The sequence below is a fragment of the Lemur catta genome, chromosome 7 (genome assembly GCF_020740605.2).
Source record: "Lemur catta isolate mLemCat1 chromosome 7, mLemCat1.pri, whole genome shotgun sequence".
Lineage (NCBI taxonomy): Eukaryota > Metazoa > Chordata > Mammalia > Primates > Lemuridae > Lemur > Lemur catta.
In genome coordinates, this window is record NC_059134.1 from 49,200,432 (window position 1) to 49,227,485 (window position 27,054).

At 37.7% G+C, this 27,054-nt stretch overlaps 1 protein-coding gene and 1 non-coding gene across 15 annotated transcripts in view; one reads left to right on the forward strand and one right to left on the reverse strand.

Moving 5' to 3' along the window:
- Positions 1 to 27,054, forward strand: part of DLG2 (discs large MAGUK scaffold protein 2) — a 1,739,579-nt gene that overhangs the window by 1,377,638 nt on the left and 334,887 nt on the right. For all 14 annotated transcript variants that reach the window (XM_045557224.1, XM_045557232.1, XM_045557228.1 and 11 more), the window contains 2 exons: positions 523 to 591; positions 26,538 to 26,694. In XM_045557224.1, coding sequence (XP_045413180.1) covers positions 523 to 591; positions 26,538 to 26,694 — 226 coding nt within the window. The remainder of the gene's footprint in view (positions 1 to 522; positions 592 to 26,537; positions 26,695 to 27,054) is intronic.
- On the reverse strand, positions 11,782 to 11,888 carry LOC123643032. The gene has a single exon (XR_006736609.1). It is a non-coding gene; the product is annotated as a U6 spliceosomal RNA (small nuclear RNA).

Genomic DNA, 27,054 nt, shown 5'->3' on the forward strand with positions numbered 1-27,054 from the left:
AGATTGATATGCAACTGGAAGTCCCATTTTTCAAGTTTTTGTGTTCATCAAACAGCTGAATTGTTATTAATTTTGTATTGCAAATTTGAACCAATAAATAAATTTGTACTAATTAAATACTACTCTGATTTGTAGATTAGGCCCTATGTAAAATTTTGTTAGGAAAAAATTCTGCAACTTAAAATATATATGCATCATGAAGAAATTTATGTTTTTATGCTCTATGTTATCTCATTCCAGGGGGAAAGAATTACCTTTTCCAAATATGTTTGTTTCTTTTCATGTCTACCTATCATTTAATGCTTACTTTTGAATAATACCTATTGAAATCAAATTATAAGAAAATATTAACCCCTTTTCTGGTAGAGTGAAATGGTTGATGATTCCTCTTATCACCAAAGATTTAATCTCTGCTGTGTTTCTTTCAAGATAAGTTATTTTCTTGACAATAGGACTGATTAAAATATTCAAAAACATTTTAAATAAATGATCTGTGTTTGTTTCCTCTGTCTTTTCTTGCAGTCATTCCCAACATAGCACTGCAACCCGTCAGCCTTCAGTGACTCTCCAACGGGCCATCTCCCTGGAAGGGTAAGATACACAGCCCCCTCTTAGCATAAACTGTGCAGCCTTTGATCATGAGGAAAGTCCTCCTTCCTCCCTCCCTCCCTCCCTTCCTTCTTTCCTTTCTTCCTTTCTCTCTCTCCCTCCCTACCCCTTTCTCTCTCTCTCTGTTTCTTTTCTCTTCTCTCTCTCTCTCTGTCTCTCTCACACACAGACATACACACATACTCTTTTTTTTTCTTGAATCAGAAAATATCTATGAAGCTCATGCTATATGCCAAGCACTGTGCTAGGTACTGTATTTAACAAGTCAAATAAGATCTTTTTTCCCCTTCACAAGGCTCATTGTCTAGTGTGAGTGACAGAAATACAAACACATACTTGCAACACAGTTTAAGCATTACACTGTATAGGAAATATGTATAAGGGATTACTGGAGGATCCAGGAGGGGTACCTGGCTGAGAATGGGCATCCAAAGGGGAGGGGGGAGCAGGTCAGGGTGGTTTCAGAAAAGATGTAACTCTAGAGTTGAGAACTGAAGCATATATGAATATTTGCCCAACGCTAGAAATGCATAGATATTCCTTCAAGGGAAGAGAAAAGAAACTAATGTTTACTGACTGCTTATTAGGTACCAGGCTGTATCTATCTATCTAGCTATCCATTCCTTTATATATATATATATACATATGTATATATGTATATATATATATCTTATCTGATTTTATTTCTAAAATAGTTCTAGGAGATAGGTATCTTTTTTCCTAAACCTTGATTCTCAGAGAGGTTAAGCAATTTTCCCAAGGGCACTTACGTAGAAAGTAGCACAGCCTGGATTTGAAATCCAGTCTGACTCCACATATAGCTCTGTCCTCTGTATGGTATCAAAAGACTTTACTGAGCTGGAGATCACTGGTCATACCCTTCATGAACTACATTCAGGCTAAGTTAGACATAGTGAAGAGTTTTCTAGTAAAAAATGATAAAGAACTAGAATCGACTCTAACCTTAGAAATTATTAAATAGAACCAATAACCTCCTGTTTTGGATGGTTCTGGAGGCCCATGTGCAGTGCTATGTGGCTGAAGTATTGTTTGCAGTAGAGATGAGGGTGTGGAACTAATCTCACCAATTCTCTCTACCTTAATTTGTTGTTCCTTATGAAGACCTCTCAGCAGGACACAGGGTACCTACCATTTCACATTGGAGTCACTAACACAAAGAAGACTTCCTCCAGCTATGATAAATAATGGCATTTCCTTCTAAGGCTATTTCCAAACTTTTTCTTTCTTCTTATTAACAAAAGCTTATTAGCAGTTTACTAATAAGCAGTTTTTTTAATTTTCCACTGTTTTCCACTTGAGTTAAATGAACTCTGTGATATACTTAATCACCAATTCTAATTATCTGGTAAGATAAACCAAAAAAAACATGAAGACCTTATCCTGACTTCCAAACGCAAGAGTGACTCCTTTTCTGAAAAACAACAAACTTTGTGATCAGCTTCATAGTGCTCCATTGTTCCAACTAATATAGTTTGCCATATGTCTAGCAAATGATGAAGCATAAAAAAACATTCTGTTCCATGCAAGAATGGAAGAAAACTAACTCTGGAATCAAAGAGTTAGGTTTGAATCCTGGCCTCTGCCATCTGGTGTCATTGATCTTAAACAAGACCCGTCACCTCTCTGAGCATGGATTTCCTCAACAGCCAAAGGGAAAAATAGTATAGAACTCATCAGTTTTTTTAAAAAGTAGCAGGTACATATTAGACCCTCAGTAAGTACTAGTTAAATATATACTTAGTCCAAATGTTCTGAAAAAAACAAAAAAACCTTTACTTTTATAGCCTAGATTAGTTTGAAGACCTACATTGAACACTTGCTCCTAAAAATATATATATATATATATGTATGTATTTACATAATACATTTATGGATATAAAATAAAACATTTGAGGTAGAAATAACTTTACATTGCTGGACTATTTAAAAAGGGTAGTCTCAGTAATTCTCTACAAGGTCCAAAACACTAAAGGTCATGTTATCTGTGCCCAGCTGGCTGTCAGATTGAGAAATAATGTAGCATATAATCACTGTTACTAAACACATAGTGGGAAAGTTATTTTTCATCTTACACAGGCCAATGAGTCGTTAGCAGGTTTCCCATTAAGGTGTTATACTGCTGAGTGTGGGCAATCAACTGAAATTGGAAATTCCATTATTTCAATACTCTTCTTTCTAATGCTTCTGTGAAGAGCAGCTACATAGAATATTTTTTAAATGAATGTAGTTTAAAAGGCCATATGTTTATATAATTTTCATCTAGGTTGCTATTTACTTGACATAAAATAAGTGAAGATATTTCAGATTTCCAGTTAATTTGATCCATGGAGACACCAAAACTATCTAATTGAGCCCTCTACCACAGAGTCACTGCTGTTTTTAAATTGATATCTGAATCATCTATAACTATGCCAGACAAGATGAGACACAATAACATCACCATTAACAGTGCAAGCTCCATGTTTCAGGTTCAAATTGACAGATACAGCCCATACCTTAATCTCCTCTTCCTCCTGAGACCCTATTAAAAGGAAGCTAATGGAACAATAATAATAACAAAGCACAGTCCCATAGTGATAAGGAAAATAGAAGGGAGTATCAAAGGTCAAAAAGTTTCATCACATTTCTGGACAACAGAAAGCTGACAGAAGAGTATTGATTGATGAAGCAGAACAAAGTAATCCCAGACTTAGATCACCGATGAAGGCAGAGCCTTGTGCTATTACACTCCAGAAGGCACCTTTCACATTGTATTCTGTGTGAATGGTATCTCCTGGAGTTATGGTTCCAGGAATGGCACCCGTTAAAGTCTCCACCACAGTGCAATAGCACTGTGCGCAGGGGCTTCAGCTGCCTTCAGCAGAGAGCAGATCTGCCCAGCAGAACCCAGAAAACTCAGGGAATTCAGGGTAGTGGCAATGATTAGGACTGAGAGCAGAGTCTGAGAATAGGAATGAGGATGCCCCCATTTAGCATACACACCCCTGCATCCAGAACAGTTTCCAGGCAAGTAATTACCAGCAGTCAAAAAGAGAAGATTCTTCTCTGAAGAAATGGAATCACTCTCCTGTGGAATTGAGACAAGCTAGTTTGAGAGTTGGCCCCCACAGAAAAGCCCTTCACAGTGTGCTAGTTGGGGAGACGGTTTCTGGTTTGCTCACCTAACTGGAAGCCTTCCAGTTAAAAAGCCTTGCCCTTGTGCACAGCAACCTACTGCCAGCCTTTCTACTTTATTCTTAAATATAAACAGACAGCTACAAGTTACCAAACTTTTTTTTAAAAACCTGAAAAATGGCAGAGACAAGGTTAATACAGACATACACAGAGGAAAACTATCCTCAAGGAAATAAGTAATTCTGGGAACAAAGTAAAATTTGAAAAAAAATACTCAGTGTAAGCATATCTTTTAGCAATATGAAGGTAACCATAATACTGAAATGGTTAAAAGGGATTGCCTCTGGGAAGGCAGGTAGGATTCTCAGGGGAGATGACACAAATCGAACTTTGAGGAAGGTATCTGGAGCAAGGCAGAGGTTGAAAACAAAAGGAAAGAAAAGGAAATCATGTGCAAAAACCTAGATGTACTTTGCTAACACTGCTAACACTGAGATGTATCTTCAGCTACTCAAAAAGCTTTCTTTCATCCAGGAGAGAGCACTTTATTTTATGCTACCTTACAAGGTCATTTTAGTGGCATACTTAGAGGTAGAATTTTCTAGTAACTAGTGTTTTTACGTCATGGAACAACTGTCCTGGAAGGTGTTCAGCACCCTTTGTAAGTAGCGCTTAATAGGAAACTGGACAGCCTTCTTCAGGGGTATTACAAAAGGAATTCTTTATGGAATAAATGGTTAGTCTAATAGACCTCAACCAAAAATGTCTCCCAAATCCAGAAGTCTATGAGAAAACTAAAAAGTGGCCTTGCCTATAAATAGATACACCTAAGGGAACCATCCTTTCAAGGTAACTGGTCTGTGATAATATCACCGTCATGTTTTCTTACCAGGACAGGCCTAACTCCATGGGGAAAACCATGTACCTCTGTTTGATTCAAGGGACACCCTCCTCACACTCTAAGACCACTCTAGACTCATGTTACAATGGCATCATTGGCGGTTGCATGTTGGGCCTGACCAAGTATTCTTTGCAGGGAACCCTCTGGGAACAAGACCTCTAATGGAATTAATTATTCCCTCTCTACTTCTCCACCCAATTCCTTTTGCTTAGATAGGAGACATTATTTACAGCTGACACAGTCTACATTTCCTAGGACGATGCTGACTTAAAAGACTTAGTCTTCTTAGTCTAAGTGCCCAGATATTTGGTTCCAAAATATATGGTCACTGTAGAAAGTGACCTGAGAATCAGGAGGTCATCACTGAATCAGGACCTATAACCAAGATCTGCTGCTTCTTACTGTGTGATTTTGAGCAGGTGTCTGTTACTTTATATACAGAGTGATCAGGTGGAGTTAAATAAATAATGTCTCAGGTGCCTTTCAACTCTAAATTTTTGGAGATAAAAGTTTGGCTTATGGAATTCTAGGAATATTACTAGATATGAAGCCTAAACATTTAAGGAACCGTTGGTCTCTAGGTAGCTGGCTTTTGTGGGCAGTTGGTCTGAGTTACCTCTAACCACACATTCAGACCTATCTATCCCTCAGGATTCATAATCAGCATGAATGCTCAGTTTCCTTCAACACACATCTGCACCCTGACCCAAAAAATCAGTGCTAAGCAGTGTCTGAGGGAGCCTGGTATGCTGGTCAATGCACTAAATTACTTTTTCGGACTTGAAGAGAGGACTTATTCAGATTGTTAATTGCTGGGGTCACTGGCCAGAAATCTGAGCCTTTACTTACCACAGAAATTAAAGTGATTCTACCAAAACAGAGAGGTAATTTGGGTTAAGTGCAAGGAATTTTTGTCTATCTTTAGAGTATATTAAAATAATATATATAGTTGTCATTCTCCTCTTTATTTTGCTGTCCTGCCAGCTGAAGCATTTATTTATGGAGAATATAAGAAAATTGAGGAGATGAGCAGCTAACTGATATTTAGAAATATTCAGAAGAAATCAAATTTCCCCCTATCAAAAAAAAAATTCTGTTCATGATGGATAGTCCAATACAGATGGACCTGCCTATTGGTTGAGAAAGCTCTGGGTGAGAGTCCCAGCCTTACTCTTGCTGCTAAATGATCCTAGTTGATAGGAAGGACTCAGGGAGTTTACAGACCCTCCTTCTATCCCTGAATGGGGAAGACAGAACTTCAGAGCTTAAATATCAGGGGATTCATTAGGAATCAATCAGAGAAGCAGATAATCCCAGCCCATCTCTGTTTTCCCAGGTCAACATCATGTGCTTCCTTTTCATTTCTCCTCATGCCCCTGGAATTTCCAGCTCTGCTCCTAGTTGAGCTGTCAGCTCATTTTCCTTAGCCCCACTTCTGTTGGCCATAGCTTCTTTTTTCCATTTCCTTATTCCATAACACATCCTTTCCTAGGCCTTGTAATCATTCTCCCTTACATGTATAGAGCTGAAAATATAAAAGGTGTCATCACAGCAAACTTTAAGGATTCTCAAAAATTTATCAGTGTTGAAAAAATGCTGAGGCTATAAAGAGCTAAGCAATATTTAAGGGCTATCAGTACATGGGTCCTAATTCTCTCATGGGGCCTGGATTTCTGTCTCCATCTGCTGTTAAAATAACACCTGTGTAAAAATAAATAAAGAAACAAATCATTTGTTTATTGTATAGAACAAACAGAAGTTTCCAAATTTGGAATTTCAAAGATTAGCAAAATAGCAAAAAATATTTATGGAGATGATATAAAGAATCTAGATGATGTTTTTCTAGATAAAGACTTTTATAAATATTAACTACTATCATCATGATTTCATAAAAGAAAACCTTCCTAAAAATGAAGAAAATAAGAAAGGCATAAAATAAAGAATACAGAGTATTCCATCATAAAAGCAGGCAGTTCAGAGACATAGATTCTAAAGTCCAAAAGGTATATTTCTCTATATTCAAAAGCTAAAAATATAACAATAAATATTACATATTTTATTTTAATTTAATGGTAACTGATATGTATTATAAGTGTTTTATGTGGCTATCATTCGGCTCTGATAACAATTACAAGCCCATTATCCCACTTTATGGCTTAGCCAACTAAGGCTTAGAGAAGTTAAGGGTGGTATCCAAGATCACACAGCTAGTAAGTGACAAAATTGGAATTTGAGCCCATATTTCTAAATCACTACCCTCTCTTGCCTCCCTAGACTTGCATGTCTTTTGTTATAAGCTGGCCAATTTGGAGGCCTAAGTATGATATTGAATGCAAAGTGGAGCTTAGCATGATTTCTGAGGTTTTGGAGGTTTTTGTTACTATAGTCATTGTCAAAAATCCAGTTTCAAACAAGAGTGTTAAGAAAAGGGGAATGAACTCCTAATGTGACTTCACTCACCTTGAAATGCACTGAATGAGAAGTAGAGGAATAATAATATCTCCACACTGTTGGTTTCTATTTTGTCCAACAGAACTAGGAAGAAACTCAGAAGTGGCAGGTCAGGAGTCTGGTTATGAGAGCTACTGCACTGTCTTGTTCAGTGGCCTTGAACGCTGAGGGCTGCTCAGTGCCGGCAGAATTTATCTTGGAGGGCTGCCACAGAGACCACCAGGGAATTGGGTTTAGGATTCTTTATTTTTTAAATAGTCCTTATTTTCTGTGCATAATTGAATCCCAACATGATTACTTATCATTACCTTGCATATCTTCCTTGGAAATCTTGTTATTTTTTTAATAAATTGGTTTAATAATGGCCTCAAAGTAAATTGCGAATAATCTTCCTCATTATTATATAATCAAACATACCCAAAATGATGTGTTACAGAATATTCAACTAGAAAATTATTCTTCTTAATCAATACTCATAGTTATTAATGCTACTAATAATATGATCCCCCATGACGTTGAGTGACATGACATTAAAGAAATAGTTAATATGCTGAATGAACCAAGGAGGAATAAAAAAGCACCCAGTCATAAGCTCATTAGGCTAGTAAAAATGAATACAACCACCATTAGTCCATGACAGGATTTAGTTGATCGAAGTGTCAGAAAGATTTATCAATCACAGACTTTCTAATTATAGCCCCACTAACACCAAGCTCCTCTCCACATTTGCACCATTACCCATGTTTGAGTACTGCCCTTTTTATAATAGCTTTCTAGTATTAAGGCTGCCATTGCTGACTTGATTCTGTTTTTGATGCTGCCAATTAATAAATTCAAGTGAGAATATAAGGATAAGCAAAGCAGACACTGACTCTGCCCTCAGTCTGGTGGGGAGAAGGAAACATTAATAGAATAATCACACAAACAAACATAAATCTGTGACTGTGCCAAGATCTGTGAAAAGAGGCCTGTGATGCTGTGAGTGCCTATAATAGGGGATCTGATCTTGTCAGGGAGGTCAGGGAGGTCGGGGAAGGCTCTCATCTTAATGATGAGTAGGTGTTAACTAGCCAGAGAAAGTGTCATCGTCACTGGTTGCACAAGCAGTTACAAATCTGTCTGAGTGTATTACTGAGCGGAGCACAGATGAGAACAGCATGAATTTGGTAGTGCTTGCCATTTAGAAATGTACAATAAGGAGGCTGACTCATGGTTGATTTGCCGTCTCCTCTGGAGAAGCCATCTGATGGAGTCTTCCAGCAGCTTATCATCTCTGCATAGATGTGATTTTCTAAATCCCATTTCTCATCAATTCTGCTCTTGCTTCTGTTTTCTGTTTGGTGTGTTTGTGTGCTTGTTTGTCTGCCTATGTCCCAGAGCGTGGAGATCCTTCATGGCCGCTACTGCTTCCCACCCTTCTCCTTCTCTACCAACTCCTTCCTCGGCCCCTCTTATTTCCTATCCTTTTGCCCTCGCCCCTCCCTTCTCTCCATAAACTTCCTCCTCGTTCTCCTTTTCTTTTTTACTCTTTATTCTCCATTCATTTCATTCTTTTTCTCTTTTATTCTTCTCCTTTTTTGCTGTTCACCCTGAAGGTACTAGGCTTATGCTTGTGTAGTACATTATAATTTACAAAGGCATCTCGTGGATGTTATTCCATTTGATCCCAATAGCAACTTTGTAAGGTGGCTGAGTAAGAATCATTCATCCCATCTGCAGACATGACAGGGGGTGAGTGGCTTTCCCAAGGTCATGTGTCTGGGAAGGGGGGGAGTCCTGGCCACAGCCTAGATGCCTGTCTCCCAGCCCCGTACTCTCACCACTAGACCATCCTGCCTCAACAGAACCGTCACAGATATCCCAACCATGCCTTTTAGTCTGACTGATAAAAGTCCTCCACTGTCTTGTCTTTATCATTCATGAAAATGAGTCTAGACAAAAGTCATGGTCTTTTGTTTTCTGGTTACTCATCCATCACCTGAATAGAAATAGCCTCAGTCTCATCTGATGAATATTTGCTGGACATTACATTTTACTTTAGACCAAACTGCTTATAAAGAATGATTTTCATTATATTTTTACCTTGCCTGGCTGTGACCTGGGAGGAAGCATAGCCAACAAGAGCCAGAAATAAAGAGGATCGCTTTGGGTATCATTTGTCAGCCTTCATTAGATTACTCACCGTGAGACATCCATCTTTATACATCCAAACCAAATCTGGTATTTTTCTCTGCATATATTGCAGTCCCTCAGAGACCCTCAAATTCCATTAGGATTTCTGTTTACTTCCTTCTCCCGGCCAATTATAAGAGAGGTTAAAGAAAGAGCACATCCGTATCTTACGCCACAGGCCACATGCCCCTCTATTGCCAGAAAAGCAGCCAGTGATCTTTATCCTTTATTTAATCTCTCTGCTGATTTTCCGTCCTGGCAAATGTTTGTTCCACTAAAATATGCTTTTAAGATGTCAGTCAGCAACTTTTATTGACTGATTGATTGCATTTGGTAAAGCCTTTTTCTTTTCTTTTTTTTTCTTTTTTTTTTTTTTCTTTCAGCTCATTATGGGGGTACATAAGTTTAGGTCATATACATTGTCCATGTCCCGCCCATCCCCCCAAGTCAGAGTCCCAAGCACGTCCGTTCTCATTCTCCAGACAGTGCGCCTGGCACTCATCATGTAGTCATACCTCCATCCCCTCCCCCCGCCACCTCCCTGGGTCTGCACTTTCAAGCATGACCGTTCCCCAGAGGGTGTGCAACGCACTCGTCATGTAGGCATACACCCATCCCCTCCCTCCACCCCCCATCCCAGTCTGATATCCAATTGGTATCCTTCCCTGATGTACATTTAGGTGATGATCAGGGAAACCAGTTTTCTGGTGAGTACATGTGATGCTTGTTTTTCCATTCTTTGGATACTTCACTTAGTATAATGGGTTCCAGCTCTCTCCAGGAGAACCAAAGAGATGTCGTATCATCGTTATTTCTTATAGCTGAGTAGTACTCCATGGTATACATATACCACAGTTTACTAATCCATTCGTGGATTGATGGGCACTTGGGTTGTTTCCACATCTTTGCGATTGTGAATTGTGCTGCTATAAACATTCGGGTACAGGTGTCTTTGTTAAAGAATAACTTTTGTTCTTCTGGGTATATACCCAATAATGGGATTGCTGGATCAAATGGTAGGTCTACTTGAATCTGTTTAAGGTATCTCCATATTGCTTTCCATAGGGGTTGCACTAGTTTGCATTCCCACCAGCAGTGTATGAGTGTTCCTGTCTCTCCGCATCCACGCCAGCATGTGTTGTTTTGGGATTTTTTGATAAAGGCCATTCTCACCGGAGTTAAGTGGTATCTCATTGTGGTTTTGATTTGCATTTCCCTGATGATTAGGGATGTTGAGCATTTTTTGATACGTTTTTTGGCCATTCTTATGTCTTCTTTTGAAAAATTTCTATTCATGTCCTTTGCCCATTTTTTGATAGGATTGTTTGATTTTTTCTTGCTGATTTTCCTGAGTTCTAAATAGATTCTTGTTATCAGTCTTTTATCTGATGTGTAGTATGCGAAAATTTTTTCCCATTCTGTAGGCTGTCTGTTTATTTTCATGACTATTTCTTTGGCTGTGCAGAAGCTTTTTAATTTAATCAGGTCCCAGTCGTTTATTTTTGTTGTTGCTGTGATTGCTTTAGGGGTTTTCTTCATAAATTCTTTGCCTAGACCAATGTCTGTAAGAGTCTTTCCTACATTTTCTTCTAGAATTCTAATCGTTTCCCATTTAAGGTTTAAATCTGTTATCCACCGTGATTTGATTTTTGTGAGAGGTGAAATCTGTGGGTCCTGTTTCAGTCTTCTACATGTGGCTATCCAGTTTTCCCAGCACCATTTATTGAATAGGGACTCTTGTCCCCAGAGTATGTTTTTGTCTATTTTGTCAAAGATTAGATGGTTATATGAGGATGGTTTTATATTTGGGTTTTCTGTTCTGTTCCACTGGTCTGTGTCCCTGCCCTTGTGCCAATACCAAGCAGTTTTAAGAACCACAGCTTTGTAGTATAGTTTGAAGTCTGGCAAATCAATACCTCCCATTTTGTTTTTATTGCTTAAGATTGCTTTTGCTATATGGGGTCTTCTCTGATTCCATACAAAGTGTATAATTATTTTTTCTAAATCTGTGAAAAATGATGTTGGTAATTTAATAGGAATTGCATTGAATCTATAGATTACTTTGGGTAGTATAGACATTTTAACGATGTTAATTCTTCCAATCCATGAGCATGGTATGGATTTCCACTTATTTACGTGTTCTGCAATTTCCTTCCTTAGCGTTTCATAGTTCTCTTTATAGAGGTCCTTTACCTCTTTAGTTAAATATATTCCTAGATATTTTATTTTCTTTGTTGCTATTTTGAAAGGTATTGAGTCCTTAATTTGGTTCTCCGATTGAATGGTATTGGCATATATGAATGCCTCTGATTTGTATGTATTGACTTTGTAACCTGAGACATTACTGAATTCATTAATTAATTCCAGGAGTCTCTTGGTTGAGTCCTTGGGGTTTTCCAGATACAACATCATGTCATCAGCGAAGAGTGAGAGTTTGATCTCTTCTGTCCCTATTTGGACACCTTTGATTCTGCTCTCTTGTCTGATAGCTCTCGCAAGGACTTCCAATACTAAAAAATATGGAACGCTTCACGAATTTGCGTGTCATCCTTGCGCAGGGGCCATGCTAATCTTCTCTGTATCGTTCCAATTTTAGTATATGTGCTGCCGAAGCGAGCACGCCTTTTGCTTATTACATGGAAAATCAGACTGTTTAAGGAGAATTGTACAGGGCACAGCACTATGCATCCATCCATCCAGTCCTTGATTTGCTTGATTGACCTCTTATTTGTTCATTCAACTAACTATTTACTGAATATTTAGTAGGTGCCAAGCAATGTGGTGAGATAGTTGAGAAAATCAAAAAGAAAAAGGCCCAATCCCTGCCCCTGAGGAGCTTACAGTTTACTGGGGGTGACAGAAGGTTGAAATTTGCAGTAATTCACTGCAATTATATCTATGTAATTTAAGAACAAAAGAACAAGCAGCTGATTTGAGAGAAACTGGTGACACTGTTCACATGCAGTTTTAGTGATTTTTACTGAGTGACTACCAAACCTGAAGGGTAAAAGAACAACCTCTTCAGGCTAAGGGGACCACCATGCTCATGTGGGCTGGTATCAAGAGTTAGGAATTATTCCTTCTGAGCACAGGTCTATAAAAGCTACGTGGAAGTGTGGAATGGAGCTATGCTCTTCACAGCCTGTTCAATTCTCCTGTGGTCAAGCATTAATTATGAACATTGATGGGAAACTGCATTTCAATATCGATGTTGCATAATAATAAAATACGTGAACATCTCTCCTCTTACAGTGCTTTCCCTGCATCCCTGAAGTCCTTGCTTGTCCTCAAGTCCCGCTCCCTGGTATAGCAGCCTGGTATAATTTAAAGAATATGGCATTTTGATTTGTCTGTACCCTCATTTAAATCCTGGCTCCAGCAATTACTAGCTGTATCACCTTGAGCTGTTACTAAACCTCTCTCAGCCTCTTTCTTTAATCTATAAAGAAGGGATTAATATCTACTTCATAGGATTGTTTTGACAATTTATCTGTTAAAAATGTGTAAATGTCCTAGCACAGTTCTTACAAAATCATAGGTACTCTGTAGGGGTTAGTTCCCTCTCTCATCTCTCTCTCTGTATTCCATCTGCCTCTTGTCTTTCAAATGTGCTAGAACCGCTTCCCTCCTCCCCCATACAATCAGTTGACAAAGTCTCCATTCATTGTCCATTTAACAAATATTTTCTGTGCACCTCTCACACACCCTCAGGAGATATACTCAGCAGTGTGGAAGACAGAATACAGCACATGGTAGAGAAACAAAGGAAGAGGAGAGAGTATGCCCCATTTAGAAAGACATCAAGAGTTCAAACACGCTTCTATGCCCAAAGAAATGGATTTCTTAAGAGCAAAGTTTCAGGAATAGTAGCAGATTTGAAAAGGATATTTTGGGCTAACCTCATCCCACCTCCTTATTTTGCATATAACAGAATAAATCCAGAGCTCATGCACATATGTGCTAGCTCAAATACATGTACATACATATGCTCCTTCCAGACCTCTGAGTTCTCTAATGATTACCATTACATTAAAAAGAATAGCAAGAAACTGGTATACAAGACCAGGATCTCTTCTTGATTGCTTACATAACAGATCAAATCTATACTACACAATTTAATACTTATAGTTTTCTCCTTGTTGCACGGGGAAGAGTTTCTCTCTGCTGCTAGGTGCAAAACTCCATAAGGGTAGCTCTTAGGTTCTACTCTATCATGTAATTATTGACTAATCTCCCAAGCAGAGTATGTTCAATAAATGATGGTTTGTTAAAGTTCCTTCTTCTAAGACCTAAGATATAGAAGGATTCATGTTCCCTGACTGACTTTCTCCACTTCCAGTCATTTTCTTCACTAGAAGAAATAAGCCAATTAGTCATCACTTTTTCTCTCTCTCTGTGTAGTTGCAGGGAGTTGTAAAGGCTTTTGTAGATATTAAATACTTGCTAGTAAGTACGAATATTGCTGCCACCCCTTTTAACTGGCCATCATTGGACAAGAACCTGAATGAAGAAAATAATACCTAACTTCTAGGGACAATATAAGGATTAAATATCCTTAGCTCTTAAGTGTTGGTGATTATAATTAATACTCAAGTTCATCTCACTAATCAAAAAAATAAATTTATATTATGTTCAGGTATGAAAAACACCAAGATTGATGATAGTGGTTTATTTCCCTCTTATTAATTTATTGGTAATTCATGGTATAGTTTAGTAGGTTAAATGTGCTATAGTGTACAAAGCTATAAGGGTGCCAGATCACCATCTGTGTGTGTGTGTGCGTATGTGTGTGTGTATATATCTATCTCCCAATATATCTGTTCTGGCAAATTATTTTTGCACAAGAAAAAACAATAAGCTACATCAACATGTTTCACCCTTGGCACTAAAGAGAGCCATGGCTATCAATGGTCAAATTTTGTGTTTGATAGTACATGTGGTTTTTGTAGAAGAAATATTATTATCATTACCTAGCTTTACATGTCAGCAAAACATACGTCATTGTAGAGATGTAGAGACCTGCTTTATAATATTGTCCTAGCTTTAATTTGTTTGGGGGTCTCATCACTAATTTGGAGGAAAAAAAGGGTTAACATGAGAATTAGAGTTGCCAAATGTCTAAGATATTATTATATCCAACTGTCTAGTTTCCCTGTGGGGAAACTAATATCTGAGGTCAGAGATAGGCAGGAGATTTTCCAAGGCCACAACAAAGTCGAGACCATAATTCAGGGCTCCTAATTTTCTGACCAGGGACGACTCCTTTTCTGGAACAGAATGAGGGTGAACAAGAGTCTTCATTGTTCTGGTTATTTCTTTTTCAATTCCTCGTGCCTTATCTGTTTTTATCCTCCCTGTAAGACCCAGATGAGGTACCATGCCCTTCTAGAAATGTGTGACCTTAGTGCTAAAAGATAAGGATTATGGTTAAATTGACATATCTGAGCACCAGGAAACCCAGACCAAACTGAGATGCTGTTGCAGCTCCATTGTGAGTCATGCACAGAGTTGAGCTCCTGTAACACCCTACTATAGATGTGGGCATACCAGGAAGGAGGAGACAGATTCACATAGAACTTTGCCTTGGTTGTTGTTCTCATTTGGTTTTATAGCACTTCTTTTGCCTGGAGAAGGGTTGATTATGGGGAAACAGGAGTGATTTTAGGGGAGAAATGGTGGGAAGAGATGTAAAATGTCAGAAAGCTCCTTACCTAGTATGGTTTTGAACCTCTGACATACTTGTGAAGCCATTTCTTCTCTGACAGCAAGAATTCCTTCCATATAATTTTCAGTACCAAGGGGGCTTAGGAAGAGTCCTTAGATCAGAACTCTCACTCAGCAAAATAGAAACATAGGGTATTTTGGGTGCCCCATCTCCATTCTGCTAGATCAAATTTCCTCATCCCTTAACCATAATCCCTTTGTTTTTGGTCCCTAGTGCTACAGTCTTTCTTTTGTCAAAATTAGCCTTAGGATCAATTCACTTGCACAGAGATGTAAAAGTCTTTTAGGTTTTCATTCCACAGTCACTCATTGAGCATGCTCTTTGTGCCAAGTATTACAGCAGGTCTTAAGGACTTCAGAGCAGAGGAAAGGGAACTCATATTTATTAAGGTCTTTTTAGGTCAGTTTTAGGTTCACAGGAAAATTGAGTGAAAAATACAGGAAGTTACCCTATAAGCCCTGCTCCCACACATGCATAGCCCCCCATCATCAACATCCCTCACCAGAGTAATACATTTGTAGCAATTGATGAACCTACACTAACACATCATCATTGTGCAAAGTCCCTTGCTTACATCAGTGTTTACTTTTGGTGGTGTACATTCTGTGAGTTTGGACCAATGTATAATGACACATATCCACCATTATAGTATCATACAGAGTAGTTTCACTGCCCTAAAAGTTCTTTCTCCTCTGCCTATTCATCCCTCCTTTCTCCCAACTCCTGTCAACCATTGATTTTTTTTTTTACCATCTCCATAGTTTTACCTTTTCCAGAGTGTGATATAATTGAGATCATATAGTACATAACCTTGTCAAATTGGTTTCTTTCACTTAGCCATATGTATTCAAGTTCCCTCCATGACCTTCCATGGCTTGATAGCTCATTTCTTTTCTGTGCTGAATAATATTCCATTGTCTGGATATACCACAGTTTATCCATTCACCTATTAAAGGACATCTTGGTTGCTTCCAAGTTTTGGCAATTATGAATAAAGCTGCTATAACTATACATGTACAGGTTTTTGTGTGGACATAAGTTTTCCATTCCTTTATGTAAATACCAAGGTGCACAATTATTGGCTCTTATGGTAAGAATATGTTTTGTTTTGTAAGAAACCACCAAACTGTCTTCCAAAGTTTCTATGCAATTTTGCCTTCCCACCAGCAATGAATGAGAGTACCTGCTGCTCCACATTCTTTTCAGCACTTGTTATTGTCAGTGTTCTGGATTTTGGCCATTCCAATAGATATGTACTGTCATCTCATTGTTGTTTTCATTTCATTTCTCTGATGACACAAGATATGGAGCATTTTTTCATGTGCTTATTTGTCATCTGTGTATTTGCTTTGGTGAGGTGTCTCTAAGGTGTTTGGCCTAATTTTAGCCAGATTGCTTATATTCTTATTGTTGAGTTTTAAGAGTTATTTGTATATTTTTAATAGCAGTTCTTTATCTGATGTTTCTTTTTGGGGGGATTCAAATTGTATTTCTACTATTCATTTATGAAATTGGGCAGTATAAACCTCTTCGGCCTCTTTTCTTCGTCCCCCCAAGTATCTGATGTCTCTTTTGCAATTATTTTCTCCCATTGGTGACTTGTCTTTCATTCTCTTGACAGTGTCTTTCACAGAGAAGAATTTTTTTTTATTTTAATGAAGTCTAGTTTATAAATTCTTCTTTCATGGCTCATGTCTTTAGTGTTGCTTCTAAAAAGTCATTGCAAAACCCAAGGTCATCTAGATTTTCTCCTGTGGTATCTTGTAATTTTATAGGTTTGTGTTTTAGATCTGTGATCCATTTTGAGCTAATTTTTGTGAAGGGTATAAGATCTGTGTCCATAATCTTTTTTTTTTTTTGTATGTGGAAATTCAGTGGTTCCAGCACCATTTTTTGAAAATATTATATTTTATCCATTGTATTGCTTATTCCTTTGTCAAAGATCAGTTGACTATATTTATGTGGGAATATCTCTGGGCTCTCTATTCTGTTCCATTGATCTATTTGTCTCTTCCTTTACCAATACCACACTGTCTTGATTGTTATACCTTTATATAGTAAAATTTGAAGTCTTCTCCAACTTTGTTCTTCTCCTTCAATATTTTTTTTGGCTATTTTGGGTCTCTTTCCTCTCCATATAAACTTTAGAAGCAGTTCATTGATCTCCACAAAATAACTTGCTGAGATTTTGAAGGAGATTGTATTAAACCTATAGATCAAGTTGGGAAGAAATAACATCTTAATAATACTGCATATTCCTATCTACAAACATAGAATATCTCTCCATGTATTTAGTTCTTCTTTGATTTCTTTCATCAGAGTTTTGTAGTTTTCCTCGTATAGATCTTATACATGTTTTGTTATATTTATACCTAAATATTTTATTTTAGGGGGTGCTAAAGTAAATGGCATTATGTTTTTAATTTCAGTTTCCACTTGTTTGTTGCTAACATGTACGAAACTGATTGGCTTTTGTGTATTATCCTTGTATCCTGCAGCCCTGCTATAATTGTTTATTAGGTCCAGAATTTTTTTTGTCAATTCTTTTGTATTTTCAATGTAGATGATTGTATCACCTGTAAACAAAGACAGTTTTATTCCTTTTTTTTTTAGTCTGTATACCTTAATTTTTTTTGTCTTATGCATTAGCTAGAATTTGCAGTATGATGTTGAAAAGCAGTGGTGAGAGAAGACATACTTGTCTTATTCCTGATCTTAGTGGAAAAGCTTCAAGTTTCTTACCATTAAGCCTGATATTAGCTGTAGGGATTTTGTAGATATTCTTTATTAAGTTGAAGGGTTCCCCTATTCCTAGTTTACTGAGAGCTTTTTGAAATCATGATTGGGTGTTGGTACAATTTAAACTGAGACCTAAAGGAAGAAAAGTATCCCTCCAAGAATGAGCTAGTGGAAAGGAGCAAGAGGAGAGTTAAATTTCTCGGTCACACTAGCCATACTTCAAGTGCTTAAAAGTACATATGATTAGTGGCTACCATATTGGACAACCTGAACATAGAGTATTTCATTCATCACCAAAATTTCTATTGTGGAAACATATAGAGGAATTTTATAATGTCAAAAGCTAAAGAGAGATCACATTGGAGAAGAGCTAAAAATAGAGCCATTCCTGTCCTCTCTCTTCAAGGTGAGTACTAAATATTTATTGAGTAATCAAATGGAATTGTGGTTTTAGAAGTGGGAAACCCCCACTTCTGGTTTTCATTAAGCAAGTATGTGTATTGCTAGAGTTGGAGGGGATCGTAGCAGTTCCAGGTTGCCATCCTCACCACTCCCTTTATTATACGATATGGAAACCTGTTTTCAAAGACACTCAGGGGTTAGTGGTACAGTCAGAACTAGAAAAGAGTGCTCACTATGAAGCTTTTTTCTACAATAATATGGAAGAATCTAAATTAGAGTTAAGAGAAGATCTGCAAACTTGAATCTAAATATTTTTACTTTAACTAATGGAATCCATTTTCCCTGAATCACACTAATTTTGAGGGGTTTGAACATTTAATAATTAATTAGAATTCTTAATACCATAGAGCTCGAGCTCAAAAGATATTTTTAAAAATCTTTCATAATATGTGTTTTGCCATATGCAGGGGAAGCCAGTAGAACCCTGATACCAAAGCCAGGAAAGGACACAATAAAAAAGGAAAACTACAGACCAATATCCTTCATGAAAACAGATGTAAAAATCCTCAACAAAATACTAGCAAACCAAATCCAACAGCACACCAAAAAAATAATTCACCACGATTAAGTAGGTTTCATCCCAGGGATGCAAGGATGATTCAACATATGCAAATCTATAAATGTGATTCAACATATAAACAGAATTAAAAACACAAACCATATGATCATCTCAATAGAAGCAAAAAAAGCATTTGATAAAATCCAGTACCCTTTCATGATAAAAACCCTCAACAAACTAGGCATAAAAGAAATATATCTCCAAATTATAAAAGCCATATATGACAAACCCATAGCCAACATCATACTGAATAGGGAAAAGTTGAAAGTATTCCCCCTAAGAACTGTAACAAAACAAGGATGCACATTTTCACCACTTCTATTCAACATAATACTGGAAGTCCTAGCCAGAGTAATCAGGCAAGAAAAAGAAATAAAGAGCATCTAAATCAGAAAAGAGGAGGTCAAATTATCCTTGTTTGCTGATGCTATGATCTTGTATTTAGAAAACACTAAATACTCCTCCAAAAGACCCCTAGAATTGATAAATAAATTTAGTAAAGTCTCAGGTTACAAAGTCAGTGTATATAGATCAATAGCATTTCTATATACTAACAACAGTCAAACTGAAAGTCAAATCAAGAACACAATACTATTTAAAATAGCTACAAAGAAAATAAAATACCTAGGAATATACCTAACCAAAGAGGTGAAAGATTTAATCCTATTTTTAAATATTAATTTTGCTAATGCCCTAGTTTCATAATGTTTTCAAACAATATTTCAGCAGTCATGAAAGCTTGAGAACAAATGACGCTATAAAAAATAACTCTGTACAATGGTTAGAGTTTTCTTTAATAAAATTGCTAAAATTATTCCTATTATAATTAACAAAAATTATTTCTTTTATAATTAACTGCTCTTTAAAAATTCAAAATGCAACAGGAAGCAGAAGCAAATACCTGTCATTATGGATAGTATTTATAGCTTAATAGGGAACTTTTCAACCAAAATACTATGAAATATTAATAAAAAAGGGGTAATCCATTTCCTTTTTCTTTAGAGATGAAATAATTATCAGAAGTTATGATTATGAAAAGTAAAAAAATATGCGAGAGCAAGATATAGCTGCTTCTTTATCTTTTTCAGAAATTTAGACAAAAGCAAATTAAGATGAAATATGGTTATTAGACTATCATATTTGATGTGTGAATAAGCAAAAACTCCAAATAGTTCAAAAGCAAACTGATTGATCTATAGTTGATTTATGTTTGTGGGAATAAAATTATTTAATTTATATGTTTGGTTTATTTTACAAGGATATTATATGTAATCTTGGATGTGTAACTATTAATAATTCTAGGATTTACTCCAAGATAAGAAAGCTAAAAGAGAGTTTTACAAAGTATACATCCTAGATCTTGGCAATTAAACCCAGGACCTTATGTTACAGCCAAAACAAAGCCCCTCGCTTTGCAGCAGGGGTGTCTTTAGAGACCTTTAGAATGTTTAAGCTCCTTGAAGACAAACTTGGGAGGATGTAGAAAAAACACAATGTGACATAAACACCTTAGGCTTACAAATAGAAGTTACTAGATTCACAGAGTCTCTCCTGGGTACAGAAACATTCAGTGCCTTCACATTATCCAAGTTTAAAGTTTGAATCCTTAGTTTGACATCCACATTCTTTCCCAATCTGCCTCAGTCTTCTAGTTTAGGTTGATGCCAGTCCTGCACACCATTCAAACTGGGATATTCCATGTTCTCCAAACACATCTTGCTTATGCTCCCCCTCTAGCCCTGGGCTCATGCTATCTCCTGAAATACCCTTTACTTTCCACTTACCTAGTTTCTACCCATTTGTCAAGATCTAGCTCAGATTCTACATTCTACATGACTTAACTTTTTTCTTTAGCTCAGAGATCTCTCATTATCCACAACATTCATTTGGTACTTAACATATGTGACCTTGTCTTGTTGAGTTATTACTTATGTGTGACTATTTGCTTTCCAAAGGTCATAACTTTCTAGAGAGAAAGGAAGTAAGTTAGCATTTACCAAGTACTTACTGTGTGATTTTAGTATTTTATGTTATTTCAATTCATCTTCACAAGGCCAGAAAATAGATATTATTACTCACAATTTACAGCTGAATAAACTGAGACATCAAAAACTCCACCAAGATTACTCAAATATTTATTGATAGGACTATGATTCAAGCCTAGATCTATCTAGCTCCAATGCCCATAGTCTTTCCCAATATTCCAGTACACCATACTATACCCATCTAATAGAGTTGTTTTATCTCACACAGTAGCAACCACAGTATATTTAGTATATACTCAATATCTCTGTGGTGACTATTTTCCTGAAGTCAGCCTACCCTCCATTGCATATTTAATGTCTAGAGCATATATCCTCCCTTGTGATGCCAGATTTCTTAAGTGTTATTTTAACATCAGGTGCTGAAATAGCAGTTCAACAAAACCCCTTTATCTTTGTGTATCTGCATGATATCCAATAATCTATTTCATTGATTATTTGACTAATTGACCAAATTAACTAATTATTTGAATGGGAGGCATACGTTCTACTTCAGTATTTTAAGGAGCTAGCTCATTTAGATATCAGACATTAGTCATAATCAACCGGCAGTTTTGAAGCCTTCTGTAGCTGACCTCCAAGCAACCATCTTTACTATGCCCCCCCTTCAGTCATACTAATACATGTCTTCCCATTTTGATTAAAAAAATCTCTTTGATCTCCTACCACTATCTCCTTTCTTAAATAACATTACTCACATGAACACAGTTGCATTTATAGAGAAATGAAAAAAGGAAGGTTCAAGGAAACTAGCTGGCTCTTCATGTATGACTTCCACCAACTAGCATCCCCTCATTGGGTCATCATGGTACTGGATCTGGGCTTTAGATCTACATTCTCTGAAACTCAGTTCTTGTCTGTATCCAGGAGTGATCAAGCTTATATGCTGTAATACAAAGTTATTAATTTACAATGGAAAATATTATATAACTGTTCAAGATACTAGAATGTGCTAATTAGCACACTACTCCCCATAGGAAAAGCACTGTGGGAAATCATATTTTAACGAGCAGGTGGCTTGGTGAGCCTATGCTTTCAGAGAGGGAAATGAACCACCCAAATGACATTAATGGCTACTGTCACTGAGTGAGGATGGCCAGATGAACCCATCTCATGTGTTACCTCCATGAACCAGGGCCGCACATTCATGTCAGTGAGCTGGAGCCGGAGAGCACCTCTGCCTCACAGTGCTGGAGACACATTGCCAAGTTCTTTCTCCTACCACTCTCCTTTCTACTCCCAGTTTATTCAGCTGTATGAATTGTATTTCTAAAGTGTAACTTCCACATTCAAACATGCCTTGATTAGTTCCCCAGGCCCTTTCTTCTTGCTTTGAGCCAAGGTCAGGGTAAATAATAATATTTACCCTTGACATTGTTGAGAGGCTAATATTTTTGTACTTTATCCTTTTATTTAGAGTGTAGCCTTTCAGGGTCCTAGTTTTGCTCAGGGTCTCTGATCTAATCCTACCTCTGGACCCACACAATCCTATTCTCTATGCAGCTATGAAATCTCGACACTGAAACACTAGCTCTTTGCCCTTCAGTCAGCTTCTGTTCTCAGCACTTGCTTTCTTCTGAGCTTGCATTTCTGCTTCACTTTCAGCTTCTGAGGATTTCTCTTACTTGCAAGCTTAGCCATGCATTTAAAAGTATTTTATAAGTATTTTGTTCAGAATTTTGAGCTGCTTTGTAATGAGAGGGGTTTTCAGAACCTCTAATCTGCCAAGTGACTGGAAATGGAATCTTTCCATTTGACTGGAATGTATATATCTTTCTTTAACACTTCTCAGTTTTCTAGGTGCTTTTAGCCCTTTGTCTCCTCTGAGTTTTACCACTTTCCCATGAGGCAAACATTATTCCCTCCATTACCTAAGCGAGGAACCTGAGCTACAGAGGGCATGCCTGGGTGCCCACAGATCCCTAGCAGGAACCAGAACTCCATGTCATTTCTCCTCACTTATTTTTTTCTTTATGCATGAAACATTTTCTTTCTTTTATATATTCAGTCTGTGTAGTTCCCAAAATTACAAAAATAAAAAAGGACTTTAAGGTCCTTTATCCTTCAGGACCATACAGATTCACAGTATAAATGGGTGGGTAAACAAAGTAATTTCAGAACAGTAAAGGCAATGATAATGGTATACTCAATGAAAGACCAATGTGATTTCAAAAAAAAGTTAGTTGTCAGTTCTTCTGGAGGTGAGGGTGAAAGGGGCAAAATAGAGGGGAAAGCACCTGACCCCAGTCTTGAAGGCCAAGTAGAAGTTCGTTAGCTAGAGGAGAATAGCAAGAGAAGGTATCCTTCCAGCCAAAGAGAACATCCAGGGTAAAGACAGTGAGGGACAACCTGGGGTGAGAAGCTGTGGTTTGCAGCTTTGTTTGACTGAAACGTGCAGTATGAGGGAGCACAGCAAAGTTAGGTATTGGAGGAATAGATGAAGGTCAAATGATGGGGAGCTTTGAGTGCCGTGCTTAGAGGTTTAGACCTTATCCTGAAGGCATATAGATCCTTAGAAGGCTTTTGAGCAAGAAAGTAACATGGTCAGGTAAGAATTTTTAGAAAGATAACTGAAAACATTTTTATACCTTAATTCCCACTACTCGACATAGCCTCTCACCAGGGATGCTTTAGGAGTTGACTGAAGTGACTTCACAAATCCTACAGGCTCAAAATTCAAAGGAGAGCCGTAAGAAAGCCTTCAAGCTTAAGTAGTCGTTTTCCTTTTTGAATCCTGAACCCTTTTAAGCCATATGGTATAAAGAGAGAAAGATAGCCCATAACACCCTACTCCTTCTCCTGAAAACATCCCACTGGCTTAGAGTATCCTCTGAGACTCCAGCTAAACAAGATTACACAGCTGGGAGCAGGTCGGGTTGGCATCTCTCCAATTTCTCAGCATCCAAAGGTTTTATAATTATAAAGGCTTTTTACATCACATTAAGAGAAAAATAAAACTGCACAAATGGATATAGCACATTTCATCTCAGTGATGATGATAAAAGGGATAAAATCTTTTTAGAAAAAGGCTGGTCACTTCTTACTCTTGGCTAGTTTATTGTTTGTTTTGTCTCCGTCATAGCAGGTGTCCTGTTCCTGGGCTTTTGTAAGTGTTTGTTTACATGTGGCTCTTCCTACCCCAGGCTCTTTAATCTTTGTATTCATAGTGCCTAACATGAAGTAGGTACTCTGTAGACGTTTATTGAAAGGTTGGATGGAACTAACCGATGGGCACACATGTGCACAGAGGGAAATAAAAGTCATTGGAAATCAAGCACTGGGGTGGGGGAGGAGGGGAGAGGTAAAAACCTTTCTAATGGGTGATGGGCGCACTAATAGCCCTGTGAGGGTGTTTCTAGATTAAATTAACATTTGAAGTAAAGCAGATTGTCCTCTCCAATGTGGGTGGACCTCATCCAATCCATTTAGGGCCTGAATAGAACAAAAAAAAAAAAAACAAAGTAAGGAAAAATTTGCTTCTTCTTTCTGACCGTCTTCAAGCTGGAGCATCAGTTTTCTCCTGCTTCAGACTCAGACTCAGGCTGGACCCACCGCTGGCTCTCCTGGAGCCTGTAGGAATATATATATTCCTATCGTCTTGTTGGTTCTATTTCTCCAGAGAACCATAACTAGTATAGTCCTACAACCAAAAAAACCTAAATTCTGCCAACAACCTGAATAAACTTGGAAGCAGATTTTTCCACAGAACTTCCCAATAAAGCTGGGCTAGACTGACACGTTGACCGCAGCCTCGTGAGATCCTAGGCAGACAACCCAGGCAAGGTCTCCCAGACTTCTCATCTATAGAACTGTAAGACAACAATGGGTGTGGTTTTAAGCTGCTAAAATTGTGATAATTTGTCACTCAGCAATAGAAAACTATCACACTGACTTTTTCACCTTTTACCATTCTCCTTCCCTCATTCACTCAGTTTAGCCACATTGGCCTCCTAGTTCTTCTTTGATAACACCAGGCACCCTCCCTATTAGGATCTCTGTGGCTTGAATGTTCTTCCTTAGATATCTACATGACTAGTTTCCTCACCTCTTCAGTCTTTCCTCAAATGTCACCTTCTCAGTGAATCCTACCCAGGACCACCCCTGCCACAACCTATTCCTCGTACACTGCTCTGCTTTTTCTTTTTCTCCAAAATAATTATTGCCTTCTAATGTACTATATAATGAACTTACTCATCACATCTATTGTTTATTAGTGGCCTACCCTCATTAGAATGTAAGCCCACAAGGGCGGAGATATTTGTTTTGTTCGCAAACATTCTGAGTATCCGCAATAGTTCCTGGCACAGTAGGTACTTACAAAGTATTTGTAGAATAAAATGAATTAATTCTGTATTAATTTACCTTTGAATTAATGTATCATATTGCTATGTGACATATCACTTACTGTGATGTGCATTTTAAACTCTTCCTCATACTAAGACTAATCATAGATATTGCTTATGCATGGAAATGTGATAGCACATAACAAACTCTTTATGTGGTCGGTAGTATAAAAATGTATTGGATGGCTCTTTACCATTCTTACATCATTAAGAGCAGGAAAATAGAAGAGGACCTTCAGTGATTGGAACTGCAATATTTGGGAGATGAGTGTGGGTGATACAAAAGACATCTTGCTCAAACCTGAAGCTTGCAGGACACATTTTTAAAACTGCTGATATGGAAAATTGAACTAGATACCTTTTAAGACTCCTTGCAATTCTATAATTCCATAATTTTATGACCTCTACACAAAGTCAGTAAACTATTGGGTCAAGATTTGATCTCGCACCTTTTGATTGATGACCCTCAAATCTGCATTTACAGTCCTCTCTGAGGACCAAATTCCTATCGTTTGCCTCCACGTGCTTCAGAACATCTCCACATGGATATCTCACCATTACCTGGAACTCAGTATGTCAAAATCACACTTATCCTCCTGACCCTGGATTCCACTCCCACCTCCTTTTGCCAGTTACTTAGATGCTTTCTCTCCTCCTTTTCTAACACCTGAGTCAATCTCTGGACCCACTGCACTGCCTTTCCCTTCAAATGTCCTCTTTCATGTTGCCCTTTCCTTTTATTCTCACTGTTGTCACCCTTGTTCAAGCTGTCACTTCCTCATACCCGGATTACTTGGACAACATTCTACATGGTTTTCCTGCCTCCCGTCATATCTGTGTTTCCCTCACCATCAACTCCACATATGACCATCTTCTAAAACGAGTTTAAATATTTTTAATGCCTCAGAATCTTCCAATGAGTCCCTACTGCCTACAGAATAAATTTTAATTAACACTCAAACAAACAACAAACCCACAGGCTAGCATATAAGATTTGTCATGATCTGGCCATTCAATCTTATCTCTTATCCCCAAAAATCCCTCCCTCCTTTTGGATACATTTATCCCACTGATAAATGTATGATTTATGTACTGATAAATGTCGTGGTGCTCAATACAAGAGCAGATGTTTTAAACAAAGGAAAAGTGGAAGTACAACTAGTTTAAGAAAATGTTTTGGAATTAAGGAATGATTTTGCATGGTATTTTGGTAAGTGTTAAGTAAGGAACTCAAACATCTCTCCTGATATCAGCCTCTTTCTTGATGTGCAAACATATCTTACTTCAGGAAACCATTTTCATAGGTAGTGAATGGCTGATGTCATATATCCTAATGAAAGTAAAAGCAACTAAATTTTGAGTGGGTCACCCTGTGAGCTGTGTTCTCCATTTTCTGCAGGGAGCCCCGCAAGGTGGTCCTGCACAAAGGCTCCACTGGCCTGGGCTTCAACATTGTGGGCGGGGAAGATGGAGAAGGTATTTTTGTATCCTTCATTCTGGCCGGTGGACCAGCAGACCTGAGTGGGGAGCTCCAGAGAGGAGACCAGATCCTGTCGGTGAGTATTTCTCTTTAGTCTTCATTCCCTCCATGTCTGACACCATCTGTGAAAAAGTCACTTTCAATTATGACACCAAAGCACCTTAATTAAAAAGGAAAAATTGGTAGCGGCATTATGGTTTCAAGTGCATGTCGCAGTTTAAATGATGTTCAGGTGCTTGATGTTTGTTACATTTACTTCCCTCAGATAAAGGTGAAGGTGCTAGTGTTTTCTGAGATATCAGATTTTCTGAGACACATTTGCATCTAAGAGAACATTGAGAAGCATGCTTTTTTAAAATGGTATGTTATTTCATTAAAAAACAGATTTGTCCTCCAAACTCATGGCCATACTCTAAAAACACCACCATTATAATGT